General features: G+C 28.2%; 2 protein-coding genes across 2 annotated transcripts; both read right to left on the bottom strand.

The window, feature by feature from the left end:
- Window positions 1–3,476: 3,476 nt before the first annotated feature.
- On the bottom strand, window positions 3,477–8,758 carry LOC111037031 (chitooligosaccharidolytic beta-N-acetylglucosaminidase-like). Its single transcript, XM_022319386.1, has 9 exons — window positions 8,625–8,758; window positions 7,903–8,010; window positions 6,641–6,799; window positions 6,301–6,545; window positions 5,889–6,216; window positions 4,956–5,283; window positions 4,442–4,864; window positions 4,245–4,369; window positions 3,477–4,162 (listed from the first exon to the last, which is right to left on the bottom strand). Exons 2-9 carry the CDS (start codon window positions 7,998–8,000, stop codon window positions 4,057–4,059), a joined length of 1,812 nt encoding a protein of 603 aa, XP_022175078.1. The 5' UTR covers window positions 8,001–8,010; window positions 8,625–8,758; the 3' UTR covers window positions 3,477–4,056.
- Window positions 8,759–12,226: 3,468 nt separating this feature from the next.
- LOC111037020 (retinal homeobox protein Rx-B-like) lies at window positions 12,227–14,921 on the bottom strand. The gene is made up of 6 exons (XM_022319370.1): window positions 14,803–14,921; window positions 14,541–14,675; window positions 13,519–13,630; window positions 13,323–13,449; window positions 13,168–13,253; window positions 12,227–12,481 (listed from the first exon to the last, which is right to left on the bottom strand). The coding sequence occupies exons 1-6, from the start codon at window positions 14,875–14,877 to the stop codon at window positions 12,324–12,326; spliced, it is 693 nt and encodes a 230-aa protein (XP_022175062.1). The 5' UTR covers window positions 14,878–14,921; the 3' UTR covers window positions 12,227–12,323.
- Between the last annotated feature and the right edge of the window lie 1,159 nt (window positions 14,922–16,080).

The following is a 16,080-nucleotide window of genomic DNA, read 5'->3' as shown; positions in this document are numbered from 1 at the left end:
GTTGAGAAACAAAACAAATAATGATGTTGAAAATAAAAATTGTACATATATTTATACCAGTGCAGTAGGTACCCAGTAGATAGGCTCTACAATTCTTTTAACGTGAATCTGCCAAAATTAAAATATGTAAATACATGTAATTGTAATCTATTTCATGTATAAGGAAATTAATATTTTTGTCTACAAAATAAGTTACTAGTATACTAATACTATTGTAAGTATATCACAATTGGGTCGGTCCACGTATAAACCTGGAAATTAAAAACCTGGACGTTTCAAATTGGACGGTACAATTCTGGAACGTGCAAAACTGGATTTAATATTATCAAATAAACCTCATTCATTACCTATGTTAATTATTTGAATATAATTTTAAACATATGAAACTTATAATTATATGTTATCTTATATAAAATAGAGATATTTTTTTTTGAAAAATACTCAAATAGTCAAGCAGTGGCGTAGGCAAGATTTTCTTAGGGGTTGTTTTTTCTGCTATAAAATGTAACTTGTGAAGGATTTCACACTCCCCACAATGTGGTCATAAATTGTCTTAATAAATTATAATATGCTTTTAACTTCTAAATATTTATTTAAAATAAATTGTTTTACTTTTTCAAAAAAAATTTTGTTATGCAAATATTAACAATAGTATTTATATCAATGTTATTCGGCGATTCTTTCTAGCCATATTTTCTATAACTTCCTCAACAGTCACTTCTATGTCACGGTGAATGTTCAATAATGTTAACCCGTTACGTCGATTTTCATTTATAGTATTTATTCGCCGGATACGTTTTCAACCGTCTAAGCGTCGAAAATAATCTTTCACGAGTGTAAATAGACAATAGTAACTGGCAAAGAAGCTAAAATAATGAAAAATCTTATATTGAAGTACCTATATATGGTTTGCATTACATTCAGCTAAACCAGTTTCAACATATTTTGTGGGTTTTGTTTTTATTTGTTCTTTCTGTAATGTAAATTCTCCCAAAGCCGAAAAGTCATCAGCTTCAATGTCAATTACGCAGTGTTTCAAAAGTGATTTGAAACATTCATCATAATTTTCTTTGTATTCTTAACAGAATACTTATTAGTTATTACCATGATCAAATGATTAAGTGATTAACACCGTGGCACCCAACATGTTAATAAAACATTCGTAATTACGTACGCACCTATCACGGGGTGGATTTCTAATCCATAAATATACTGCTCACATAATCACAAGCGTGTCTCGCCAGGAATGCTAAGCGGGATGGCTATAATGTAATTATAGTATGATATTGAACGTATATGATAACTGATCAACGTAGAGCCTAAATAATGATAGGTCGAGCCTTGTTATTTTCGCGGTACCTTCGTACCATGATGTAAATGTGTTCTAACTGTTCTAAGAAATCTTTCAAGATGATCTATTACATTTTTTATGTTTTGATCACTACCTATATTACACTGAATATTAAATAACGAATTAAACAAAGTTGATTTCATATGAAGTTGGTATTTTAAACAGGCGACCGTAGTCCGTAAATCCTTGGCATGGGCAACGCCGAGCTGGACAGATAGAATTATTAATAATATTGAAACTGTATTTATTATTTGATGGATTTTAAAGTTAAATATTGAACAGTGTTATTATACTTAAACATTAAGTGTTGAAGGAGTTTTCTATACTAAATTTGCAAATTCAATATTAGATTACTTGATTGATGCTTATCTTACTATACATTATTTAGTAGATAGATTTAGACAATATAAATATAAAAATATTCTATTTTCATTAAACAAATAAATGTAATTCATTTTTCATTTGTTATGTAGATATTGGTTAAGAAATGTAGGAGCTGAAGTACTTTCTGTGTATAAAAAAGTTTTTAGGACAGATAATAATATTGAGTCTTTCCTCAACAAATTAAGGCTTACTTTTCAAGTAACACATCCTACAATTTGGGCATTTTTAGGTAATATGTACTGAAATAACTGAAAAATTATATTTTTTTGAACACACATAAACTACATTATTAGTTAACCACAATATATTTATTAAGGAAATGTGTGTAAAACAAACTACTCGATTTTCTATTTCGGTATCTTTTTCCGGTAAGAAAGTGAATCTGGTACTTTGATATAGCAAAAGTGAAGAATTTCCAGTAGATTTTAAAAGGTTCCGGAAAAAGGAGGGTGTGTGAGTAACTCTTTGCTATGCTTTGAGCGTCGTGCGAGTCGTGGGATGTGGGTCACTGTAAATGACTGTGTTAGATTTGAACTCAATGCTCAATGATATAAAATAATTGTATGCGAAAAACGGTTCTGGACAGAGACTGTATATTTTTAAATAACAAAAAATACTAAAACCATTATTATTCTCCGTTTAAATATTTAATTTCCAAATTTGAACTTAAAATATATTTATTAAAGAAGACTGTTTTTATAATTTTTAGATTTTTTGGCTACACTATGAAACATTTATGATGAGTTTTGAGAAATCTTGCTTTCGAGTTCCAATCCCTAGTTATAAGAATTCAACATAAAAAAAATATGGAACTATAAAATAGTTTTCAAATTTTTGTGATTTTTATGAATTAAGTCGAAATTTAAACTTTAAAAGCTTATAAAAAAATCATGGTTATATGTATCTTTAATAATATTGAATTACTATTATAGCAACTTATGACGAATATCGCATTACATTTTCAAGCTTTTTGACCTATAGTGAAAACTTTTTATTGTGATTTATAGAAAACTAAAATAAATTGAAAATTTCAAAAAAAATCAAAATATTTTGACAGTTGTCTCAAATATGGAAAATGATAAAATTAACATTTGTCGAAAATTTCAAGTATCTAATGTTATTTTTTTGAATAACAACAAAATAAGAAAATCATTACATGAGAAATCGTTAATTTATGGGTGAATGTCCAATGTCGTACAATTTGAAATGTTCATAAAAAATGAATTTTACTTTCCAATAAATTTTTTCTGTGTAACGGGTTTCGTCATGAAGCTGAATAAAAAATTAAAATATGGAATTCGTCAGTCAATCAAGAAGAGAAATATCGCATATTTATCTATGTGAATTAATACAATATAAATATAAATCAATCAGCGACCAACACCTACATACAGGTAAGATATGCGACGGTTCGCTTAATTCATGCGCACATGAAGCATTTCAGCCGGATATAAAATCACATATTGTGTGCTTCAAATTATTTACAAGGCCGAGATAGACACGTCGGGAATCATAGTATATCATCTAAGGATTAATCCAATCAAATTATTAAATTATTTATTAAAATCTGAATATGTGACACATTTTGTTGGCTGTTTGTTTTTTTAAATTGTAGTTCTAATCGATTACCATCGAAATTGTGGTAGCTTACGTTTAGTTTCAGTTATTTTGTTTCGAGTTAATTAACAAATTATACAATTTAAAGGTGATAACATTATAAGTGCTCTCTCAGAAGTCAGAGGATATTTTCAATAGTTTAATTTTGAAACGATTGATGATCATTTTTACACTGTAATATCTTTCAAACGCATAACTAACGTATCTTTAAAATTCAAATAATATCGGAAGAAAACCTCAGAAAAAACACAAAAATGTCAAGTATCTAGAAAATTGGAAGTTAAAAATATATAGTTTGAGTTATAATCATTGAACGGCAAAAGAAATATTTACTCCCTCCGATTTTTATTTCACCGCTGGGGAATGTGTTTTTATATTTTAGAGAGGTTTTCCGCTATTCACATCTTGTTAAATTGTTATCATTATTTGTATAAAAATCATAATATTAAAATACTTTAAAACATGGAATGTCTGATATTAAAAAAATAAATATGATCTACTGTAACTTTATTGCCAAGAATGTACTATGTAGGTGTATAGTAAAGTATTGGCGAATTGCATACACCTAAATCGTATGATTATTAAATATTTTAAACTACTACAATGAATTACGGTTGCAATTCAAAATACCATAATAATAGGCCTATTTTATTATTTCAATAGGTACTTGTTCTAGTCATTTTTTTTAAACATATTCTGAGTTATCAATAACTAATGATACATTCGCCTTCTCGATCATTACACCATTCTGGAGTTATTCTATCTGGGCCGATTCCCAGTGATACAAGTCGTTCGCGGTGTTGCAATAGTCTAAAATGTTAAAAATATTTATTATTATAGTTTCGTATTATTTGTTATTTTGGTTGTAACGTAATTATAAATTATCCGTTACCTATACTCGGCTTCCAAAGCTTTAGTGGACGGATCCGCCCATAATCTCTCGGCTAAAGCTGCAGCTCTTGGCCAAACTTTAACATCCAAATTAAAATCATCAGCGAATTCGGAAAACATACAGGTCTAGAAAAATCGGTCGAATTAATACATTAATGAAAGATGAATTATATTTTAATACTATTGGCTATTACGTACTTCTGCCCCCAAAATGAGATTAGGGTTATTGGTTATCGGCATTTGGTTGTTGTAAATAACCTTCCACGAATGGTAAGTGGTCGGTGGCCGCAATCCGTGATCCAGATAATAGACGTCTTCTACAGCCACAATTACTTTATAACCCAAGTTTAATAAATTTACGGCATCTGTGTTTCCTTCCCAAACTTCAATAGTATATCGGTTTTTGTCGAGATGCTTTTCTATGATATTTGGATCAGTCAATCCACTAGACCAAACAATTATGTCCGAATTTGAATTGCCTACTTCGTTGTCGTATACAGTTAATGCTTTATTATGGAATTCGGACCATAATTCCATATACGCGCTTTCAGTTAAGCTTCGATTATTGGACTTCATCCAATCAACAATTTCGGCTGTTGTGTTCCAACACCTAACAGCAACCTATGTAAGGAGCCGGATTTTAAAATCTAAGTGTAAGTTATTTTTATTTAATTAAACGAATTTGATGATGGTAAAAAATATAATAAATTACCTCATCGCCACCCATGTGAAATGCTTCTCCTTCGGGAAATACGTTGACCAAATCTTTGTATATTTTTCCTAACCACGTGTATGTATGATTGTTTAATGGATTAAGTTGTCCACACGGAGGCTGTACACAATAATCCCACCATGGGTGGTTACCCAGACAAATCACCATGTCTCCGTAACCGGAATCTTTGCCCCATTGCCATCCATACCCAGCGTGCGCTGGTGAATCGATTTCCATAATAATTCTAACACCTCTAACTAATGCATACCTCAGAAGATCTTTGATTTCTGCGTACGAGTATATTTTTTCGGGACTATATGCACCATATCTATAACATACACAACGCAATTGTCTCTTTATATATTTTTCATAACACATAAAGTTGATTTTTGATCTCAGCTGAATCCCCAAATCACTGCTTTATTATCTTTAAATTTATTTATTCATATATTGTATTGGTATTCAATTATTGTACTCTGCTATAAATATATTAAGATTACTGTCCCCATCGGGCTTACAAATAAATAATAATAATACAATAAATCGTATTACCATTGATTTAGTTGTGACTAGTGTTGTACCGTTATGTTTTAAATATTTTAAAAGCGCGTATGAAATAATATTTGTTATTATACCTGTTAATAATAATTTACTTAGGGACATTAATCTTATTTCATTCTTTACCCGCATGTTCCTTTTTTTAATCTAAATATTGAGTTAAGGATTTTTAGTGTTTAACTATTTTAATATTATGATATCCTACAATGATGTTGTTCGGGTTCTACATACGTCTTTCACGATACGCGTCGATACCATTTCATTAACTTTACAGTTATAGCATCAATAAATAAAATATAGTATATTATACAACATTCATTCGGTATAGCTATACGCCGACAGATATAGTTGTAAAATATTATAATCACGTCTCACCTAGCCATTTGTGGAGCACTAGGCAAATCTAATGGAAAACTGTGAGAGTCGGTGGCGTGCCAATGGAATACGTTGAGTTTGGAATGACCCATAGCATCGATTGTCCTTTTGATGGCCGAAAGTGGGAAATAATTCCTCGAGGTATCCAGCATGAATCCTCTATATGCGTATACTGGCTCATCGACTATTTGTACCTCTCCAGCTATCACCAGTGTCTTGCCGTCAAATTTAGGCTTGCCGTACGCTGTTATTAGCTGTCGTAATGTTTCCAACCCGTTCCTAGCACCATACACGGTTTGTGCTGTAATATTTGCCGTTATTTGGTCCACTAGAAAAAAAAACATATTTTGCATTGTGAGAGTTATCATCAGAACCGAAACAATTATTATTACATAACACATTCTCGTCTTACAATAGGTGAAAATGTTTAATTCATAACTTTCGTCCGTCGACAACTTAATATTAGTAAAAGGAGTGTCCGTGGTTATGAATACAGTCAGGTTGTTGTCGTTTGGAATACATCGTGGCTCGCAAATTTTTCTTAACGATGACATTAAAACTTGAGATACTTCAACCATGTATTGTTTTCCTAATTCGTCGGCCACGGACGTTAAGTTAAACTCAACTTTGTCAAGTCCAAATTTAAAAACTGAATCTCTAAAATTGTTTATTCAAATAAGTACATTAATACAATACTAATTTGTTTACATTTAACTGTTTGTTCATTTTAGTAATATGAAATTTAGTTTTACTTTATACTAGTCATTTTAGTCGGCCTCGGCCATAGTGAACCATATTGCCCGCAGGTTAACCGGCAAACGTCCATTGACTCATTGACTTCATTGATTTCCTTCTTTTCGTCTTGAAATTCGCTAATTATACACTTATTGTCCACGCATTTGTAAATTTTGCTTTAAATAAAAAGAAATATATAAGTAGGTACTCTAGGTACATAATACTATGTGTCTATGTATATGATATTAGTATTGCTATATAAAAAAATGAAAATTGAAAATGTCCGCAACAGCTTAACACGAGCAGAAAATATTTTGAAAATGTGATCAAGTATATGAATTGATGAAATGAACATTTTTTGTAAATTTCAAGTGTCTACAGTAATTTGTTTTTGAATTACAAGTTACAACAAAATAAGAAAATCGCTACAAGAGAAATCAAGTGAATATCCAATATTGTAAAAATGCCAACTTCAAACTCTCATAAAAATTTAATTATTTGACTTTCCGGTAGAAACTTTTTTTTATATTAAGGTAGGCAAACTTGTAAGGAATCTTGTATCAAATTTATAAATCTTAGATATAAATAGAACATTTTTTTATGAATATCTAACTAAATATAAAACGCTAATTTTTGTTTTTTTTACGAATTTTGTAAAAATTCTAAGTTTAAACTCTCATATAAAGTTACTGTGGATTTACGTTTGATTTATTTTTAATTTCAAACTAACAAGGAATCTTGTATTACATATACAGGTTTTTTGACCGAGCAAAAAATTTTTTATCGACTAGTTAAAAAAAGCAAATAATAATCGAACATTTCATATGCCTATAAATAGTTCAACACAAATCAAAATATTTTGAAAATTTTATGGTGTATAGAAAATGCGTATACAAATATTCAGTGAAAATTTCATCTACCTACGGTCATTTTTGTAAGAGTTACACTAAAAACCAAAATCATTTTTTTCCGTAAAAATTTCCGCTTTTCCTCAATTTTTTATTTGTTTTTCCTGTTGCTTTTGAAAAATATGAGGAATTCTAAATTTTGACCTACCGATGTAATTAATTCTCACTATTGAATATAGTTTAAAATTTTGTCTTTAAAGTATAAGATCATACGTATAAAGCGTTATGATTATCTTCATTCAAAGTTCCATTATAATGCCTATATATAGGTCGGTACCCACCTATTTGTTACCAATTAGTAATTACTATTGTTTCTAGTAGTTTATGTATGGTTGTTAGGTAATTAATAGGTATTTTGAGTTTTAAATTACCTGATGAATGGTAAATTGTTTTCAGCTGTAGCTTCATCAGTGGCAATGAAGTGAAATATAAGTAGCGCACATGTAATATAATATGCACAGCTTCCCATGTTTTGTATTCTATTTAAATATAAAAAATCTGTATATTAAAAATAACAGTAGATGCAAATGAGTATTGACATATGGAATTCCTTGTAAATGTAAATACTCGCATATTGCAATTTTTAAAAATGATAAAATGTTGAAAGCTATTTAATTAAAAACTAAAATATTATTTTAATATTTTATAAAAATAATTGTGTGCTCGTCACTCGGAAACTGTATTGAGTCCTATATCTTATAGAACTATAACCAGTAAAAATAAAATATTAAAAACGATTTACAGTGCTACTCAAAAATCAACATAATATAATAAACTCATTGTTTACATGTATAAGAAGTCATCGATATAGGATATAGGTATTGGGTTGTCGAGGATAGTTATATAAGCAATGAATATCTACTTTTTGGAGAATATCATATTTCAATTAGAATTTAAAAACAATAGTAGTTCTTAATAAGTAATGTAGAATTTAGCTTCATTGTTTTGATTAATATATTTAATAAGAATTTTCAAAGAGTAATAACACAACATTTTACTGTTTAGTAATTATTTAATTATTGTTGTAGTGATACAGGAACAAAATAAAAATAATAATAAAATAAATGAATATATATTTTACCATTTTACTTACGTTTAATGGTACGTTTTCCATAAACTATATTAACCGGCTTCTTCTTCTGTTCATACTAGCTGGTATACTACCTAGGTGCATGGTTTAATGTGAGACGATTTCAGATTGGAACCAGTATGTTATCATACATTAGAAGGTGATTTGTCCACAACCATCTATCTCCCACTTCTACATGTAGCCCACAGGTATCGATTTATCGTATAGTATACAATTAATATTATCATAATAGGTACTATCATTACAAATTATTGCTGTTTGAGAATGTGGTATTGTGGTGTACTTTACAATATGACTAATGGTGGTACATCATAAGCTAATAACTAATGTTCATTTGTTCGTTCAGTTAAGGTTTCTATTCTGTCACTGAATTATTGAACTATGGGTATAGCAAAAAAATTATTTGTAGTATTTAGTAGCTGATGTTATGGAAATATTTATTTCGGCTTATTCAATGAAAACATCTTTGTAAATATGGAAATGACGCACGTTGATCAATAATTATGTGTCAGGCAACAGAGTTGCAGGAATGTTATTATTACAATATTATTCGACATATTTTTAGCTGTTATACTTTTAGTGCATATGCATTTAAAAGAACTGTTTTTAAACCATTGACTCATTGTTATGTAATTCGAAATTTGATTTATTTAAAAGGTAAGTATACCAAAGTAATTAAGTACTTAATTCTTACGCAATTAAAGTGACTAACAAATATTGATTATGAGTTACTACATAGTAGACTTACCCATCAATGATGGACGGGGCATCAAGTAATAGGTGATAAGTAGGTATTCCAGCATTACAAAAACTAAACGAAAAAAATGTGTCCTTCCACAAAAAAAAAATTCTTAGCCTACAGCACTTCCACCATTAGCTTATTTATATATTCTATAACTGAATTTAATATTTACATTTTAATATTAGTGATATAAGAAGTTGTGAAACACATATACGTTACTTCATCAGTTGTAAAAGTAAATGCAAATTATGTACCTACTCAGATGTATAGGTAATATTTATTATGTAAACGAAAATTAATTATTTGTAAAGCGTTTGAATTAATTTATGCCAGGTATCCATTCAACCTCTAAACGCAATCGAAATAAATTATCTAATACAATAGTTCGTTATTTTATACACACTAATAAAGAATTGTGCCAGTAACAACAATAAATTCACATATTTATCCAATTTAATCCCTTGAATTATAAATGTATAATTAAATCCACTATATAATTACATTTTACAAAAATACATTTACTGACTTATCTATTATGTATTGATAATTAGTATTCAAAAGATCTATATAGTCCATTCAATAGTCTGATTCAAAGACGATTGATGATTAGATTATGAAAACGTATTCGAAAACGTTTTCTTCAATATGTATTCCTAGATGACAGTTTTCTCGAAAGATAGATTCACGAAAACCAAAATAGAGAATTAATTTTCTCAAAAAAACAATTCCACGAAAACAAAAATGTACTAAAATTTTTTTTTGTATATCTGCAGGAATGTTTACTTTTATAAAATGCCAAAATGTTCACGGGTCGGGTGGAATAATTATACTTCTGTGGGCCGTAGGTTGGGCACTTCTGGTGTATAGTATAGGTCAATACTAGTGAATACCACTCATTTTCACTAAAAACATTAATTCGTTTTATGCGTAGCTAAAAAGAAGGTATGTTCGTTCTTTGCTTCCTTAAACATTTTACAATTAAGACTTAGTTTAATTCATATATTTTAAAGACACGACAAATGTTAAAATTTGAATTTAATAAAATAAAAAATATCAATCAAAATAAACCAGTGTATTAAATTTTGCATGATAATAATTATTTATTTTTAACATTATCATAGTTACAAATTTTTTTTTCAAATCATATTGCAATATCTAATACGATTTAAAAAAAAATAATAATCAGTATTACAAATCGTTTTTTAAATTATAGGTTATAATAGATAATAGTACATATTTTTATAAACTATAATAAACTAATATATTTTTTTTCAAATAATAATTAATTCTAAAATTTGTTTAATCTGTCTAGGCAATGATATACAAAACCTCAAAATCTATAGACTTACAAACATAACTTTATTATAAATTATAACGTATGTTGCGTCTTTAAATATTTATAAAAAAATATTGTAAAATGTTAACGAAGGTAATTTTGGTGCAAATGATCTGTACCCAAAACTGCTAAAACGAATTAATTTTTTTTGACTCAAACGAGTAATTCCCATCACGGAAGACTACTGTAAAAGCATACCAGCGGCGTCGTCGGTTAAGAAATTTAAATAATTTTTGAAAAAGTAAGTGTATAGAATAGTGGATACCTACATTGTAATGTTTAAATTACATACCTAGTTTATTTGATTTTATTTCCTACACTTGTCATGTGAATATTGGACCACGCTACTCCGTAATGACACCTATGAGTAGATAACAATAATTAATCGACTAGACTTTAGCAAACAAAAGCATGTCCTACTTGAGTTTTACTAAATTTAAATCATGTTTTTTCAAACATTTAACAAAAACGATGTAACAAGTATAACAAATAACTAAAGTAGGTAGGTAATATAAATATTACGTAGGTACCTATCGGCTATCAGCTACATTTTTGTGTATACCTAGACGTCTATAAATTATAATAACGAAATATTTTTATATAAAGACAAATTTTGGATTATTGTTTTTGAGAAACGTTTTTCGGGAAAACGTCCGGGTGACCGGGTACCGCGAATCGTGATTAATGATTACAATAATATATAGGTAGCTAAGTTGTAGAATGTAGATATTATATAGCTTAGAATACATTTCTTTGTGCAAGTATAATTTTTTGTTTATATTTTACAAACAAATAAGTAATTACAATTACTTTGAATCTAATTCAGATGACGTACATCTGTATTTTAGATGTAAAATAAAAGTTTATTAAGTAAGTAACTATATATCTTCTTACATGATTTTTGGATACCCATTTAAAGTTTAATTACTAAATACCAATTATCTATTACATTATTGTAGTATAACGATTCGTCTATAATAGTATATAAAATTGATGAAAATGAATATTATAATAACGAATCATAAGCAGTAGATTATAATGAACTGTATCTTATGATTTTATGATCAGTCATTGTTTACAATATTTAAGTTATAATAGGAGTAGACTCACTAGTTAATAGAGTTAAGAGATATTTACATTTATTCGTAAAAATAAAAAGAAACAAATAATATTTATCAATTCTGATATTGCAGGTGCACAAGTAATTTGCATAAAACATATTATTAATTAAGTCTCTTTTGTAAAAACCATTACCTATATAAATAAAAATATATTAAGATAATATTACAATTTAAAAGGATTACTTATATAATACATACATATATATATATATATATATATTATATATATATACTTATATAAGTAAGTGAATGATTTTGTCTAAACATAACTCACTTATTTGTTTAATATGTATTTATAACATATACATTTACATTTTAAGTATAATAATTTATGATAATAAAGAGTGAAATACTATGAATAATTTATATTTTTTAAGTATATAATTAATTACTTATTAGAAATTATTATTATTTAAATTGTACATAATATTTTTAACTAGAACTTAAATTTAAAGTAAATTGCATTTTGTCGTTCTTAACTATTTAGTCTGATTAAAACGTATTTAATCATTTACATTTATGTCGTTTTCCTCTTCGGGACTGGTAGACCGAGATTTTGAGCATGTTAAATCCACAGAGCCTACCATCAAAGATAGGTTTCCGTTCATGTCCGACCTAGTGTCCTGGTGATGAGCTGAACGTCTATTTGAAATTTCATTTTCTAAAAAAGTACAATATAAAATAAATAAATATATATAGTAATGCTAGACATAGGTATCTTATTTTATCGCCATTTAAAAAAAAAAAATAATAAACAGAGGACAATAAGTGTATTATGAGTATACACTTATAGGCTTTAGTTTATAATAATATCTATTTAGGTTGGTTATAATCAAGGTATAATATTTCTTAAAAAGAATGCGGATTTAAATGATTTAGTAGCTATTAACTTTATAGCGTATAAAATAAAATTATATCATCAGTAGTTGTATGTAAATACATATTACTATACGCTGTAAAATTGATACATATTGATAGATAATGATTGTATAGCACTATAATAAATTGTAATATTAGCATAGTAGTATTGTATAGTTCTTGTGTGTTCAGATTAAAAGCTATTAATAATTGATCAAGTGGGTGCATTATCAAGTGTCATATTGCAGTTGTTGAACTATAACCAACATTAATTCGAAGTTGTACTAAAGATGTATTAGACAAAATAAATTTTTTTTTTTATTTAAACTTTGTAATTACAATTAGTTTGAACAATTAAAAAAAAAAAAAATTAATTATTATGTTTTAATTTTTAAGTTTTAGAAACGCAGTTTTATTACGTTCTTTACCATATATATATATTTTTATTATTCAATTAGGCATAGTAAATTATTTAATCAACAATCTTACCATTAGAAGAATACGGGCAGAACAATTTGGTGGTAACTGTATTTGTCGGAGGTCCAACTAATGGTGGTCTTTCTGTTACTTGAAAACTAAAAATGCTCGTGTTAATATATTTTCAAATTATTTATTCTTGGCTGATTTATAAGTTATAACCATACTTTTGAAGCATTCGGTAACTTCCCGGTACATGGGTGGGTGACGAGACTACAGTTGATTGGGTTGGAGGCGTTGGCGGAGATTCTTTATCGTCCGCCAAACGAGTTGTTCCCTCTGGTGCTTGACGACCTGAGAAACAATTTTGCTCATTGAACAAAATTAGCTTATAATTGTTAAGTTTTTCAAAAATTAACTTACCCAATAAAAGCGATTGTGTATTCAAACCCATGCAGCGAATTCTCCACGCATCTTGAATTATTTGAAGCCGTGCGTGTTTGCGCCACTTAGCTCTGCGGTTCTGAAACCATACCTATAACAAAAATAATTAACTTAAATTAATTAATACCCATGGTATTAAAGACATAGGCGTGCTCAGACATAGGTCCCAGGGTATGCGACTTATACAAAGTGTCCTCCTAAATAAATGCTCATACTATTTCCTTAAAAATATGTATAATTATTAAGTTCTTATAAGAAAATAACATTTTCAAGTTTTTTTTTCGTTTAAAAATTAAAACATATATAATGAAGATGTGCTTGTTGAAAAGGATATAATTTTATAATTCTTGTCCCATAATATACCTATACCTTTGTCTGCCCTCAGCCTGGAGGGAATACAAGACGGTACCCTATATACCCCGTAAGCACACCTATGGGCTATGAGTGGAAACGTAGGGTAAATAAGTTGAATTAAAACACTATAGGTTTTTCATAAAAAACATACAAATTTTTAAGTTTACTTTACATATTTTTAAAAATGCCGCAATATTTTATTTCAACTAATTAATGCTTGGTGTACATAGTTTTTAAAAATATTTAGCGTTATTTGAAATATTTTGAATAGATTAAATAAATAGAATAATATCCTTAATATTTCAAATACCATTATTTATGATAATTTATAAAAAATTAAAATATCTTCCTAAGTACCTATGCCAAATATTCGATGAATGAAGTTTTCAAAACAATTAATAAAACTTTAAATAATTACTAATAAAAAATATATTATAAATGATTGTATGAAAAAAATAAGTACCTACAGTATACTCGTATATATTATACTAAACATGTTATTTGAAATTCAGAGTCACGATTTGTAAGGGAAAGAAACAAAAAAATTGATAATAATTTAAACGATTGCTGTGAAAGAACACTATAATACTATTTGTATTTGAGTAGATGGTACTATGGTAGTATAAAAAAAAATATTTGATATTGACCTGTACACGAGCTTCGGAAAGATTAATTCGTAGAGCTACTTCTTCTCTCAAAAACACGTCTGGATAATGAGTTTTCTGGAAAAGGCTTTCGAGTTCTTGTAGCTGTTGTGGCGTAAACGTCGTCCGGTTTCTTCTCTATTTATAACAATAATAATTTATTTCTTAATAAATTTAACAATATGATAAGTGAATGTAAAGCAGACTACTCGTAATTTTTAGTATGTAAAAAAACATTTTTCTTTAGTGATTGATGCGAACTTGCCTGTCTTCGTCTACCAAACATGTATTCCGATAAAAGGTCGCCGGGTAACGGCGATAAGTAAGGTCCTCCAGCCATAGCGCACAACGATAGGGATGATTATGATTTCGAAATTTAACTGACAGTGCAAACATCCCTCCGGAAAATACGGACCGACGAAAACCACCCCATTGGATGCGGCCTTCGGCCAATGGCTGCGTTTGTTACGGTCGCGCCCCGTGTTCCCCTCTTGAATGATAATTGCATTGTAAGCGCATATAATAACAGTAAAATACTTATTATTATATACAACTTAAAAGTCGGACGGCTACTAGTATTTTCGTGTAATTTCGTCTGGATGCACATGAATGCACCTCAATGTTCATACATTTTACGTATTAAAGGCCTAACATACATAGTTGATGATACACATAAGACATAATAGTATAATATTATGTATATGTATTTATTAAATACTGTACTTTTGTAAGTACCTATAAATATGATGATAGTTTTAAATTAATTTCTAGTGAAAATAAATTAATGTTAATATAGTTTTGAAATTAAGAATTTAGAAAAATATCTATTGATTGTTTATTTATTATTCTTGTTATGTATAGGCTGATTAAGGTTTTTTTTACTTGTAAATTAATTTTATAAAATGAATATGAGAGAAGGATTCGTAAAATGAATACAACCAAAATTAAAAATAATGTTTAGACATAGCAATATGTTAAGATTATTAAAATTGCTGATAGCAATTTATATCTAAAACTAGGTACCTATGTATTTCAAAAATAAATGTACAACGTATATAGGTACTAGGTAGCCTAAAATGTCTATAATAATTATGTCACAAGCTCACAATCGAACATTTTACATCGTTTTCTGAAAGTAGTGTTTAAAAAATAAGTGTTCAATAAAGTTTGGAAGACTTTCCGATAGCTTTAATCTAATACATTAGAATTCAAATGTGAATTTGATGTCCAATTATTTGTAGTTAATAAAATATTCAATTTAATCATTCCACAAAAGAAAATCATTTGCTTGGAATCGTTCAAAGATGATTAACATATTATGCTATATACACAGAATATAACAATTGTATTAGAATTATTATAACCTATGAGCATAATCTATGCTAAAATGTTACTGTGAAGTATAGAGTAGGTATAATGTTGGGTAGGTACCTAATACAGTGTACAAAGGTAAAATAAAACTTTATTTTGTTCAGCTGTAAGATAATTTAATTGTTGAGCTAAATTTTTTATAAAAGTTAATAAAAAAAAAGGTAAAATAAAA

Source organism: Myzus persicae, unplaced genomic scaffold (assembly GCF_001856785.1).
Source record: "Myzus persicae strain clone G006 unplaced genomic scaffold, MPER_G0061.0, whole genome shotgun sequence".
Taxonomy (NCBI): domain Eukaryota; kingdom Metazoa; phylum Arthropoda; class Insecta; order Hemiptera; family Aphididae; genus Myzus; species Myzus persicae.
The sequence above is the reverse complement of the archived record's forward strand: the minus strand, read 5'-3'. Positions and strand labels throughout refer to the sequence as shown.

Excerpts from the sequence above, each read along its gene's own strand:
- LOC111037031 (XM_022319386.1), bottom strand. The coding sequence starts at position 8,000 with ATGGGAAGCTGTGCATATTATATTACATGTGCGCTACTTATATTTCAC. Across the intron at positions 6,217-6,300 it reads ATTAAACATTTTCACCTATT|TGGACCAAATAACGGCAAAT; the intron begins GTAAGACGAGAA and ends TTTTTTTTCTAG. Across the intron at positions 5,284-5,888 it reads AGTGCTCCACAAATGGCTAG|ATATGGTGCATATAGTCCCG; the intron begins GTGAGACGTGAT and ends TGTATGTTATAG.
- LOC111037020 (XM_022319370.1), bottom strand. The coding sequence starts at position 14,877 with ATGGCTGGAGGACCTTACTTATCGCCGTTACCCGGCGACCTTTTATCG. Across the intron at positions 13,631-14,540 it reads TTTCCGAAGCTCGTGTACAG|GTATGGTTTCAGAACCGCAG; the intron begins GTCAATATCAAA and ends TTTTTGTTATAG. Across the intron at positions 13,254-13,322 it reads AGTTACCGAATGCTTCAAAA|TTTTCAAGTAACAGAAAGAC; the intron begins GTATGGTTATAA and ends GAGCATTTTTAG.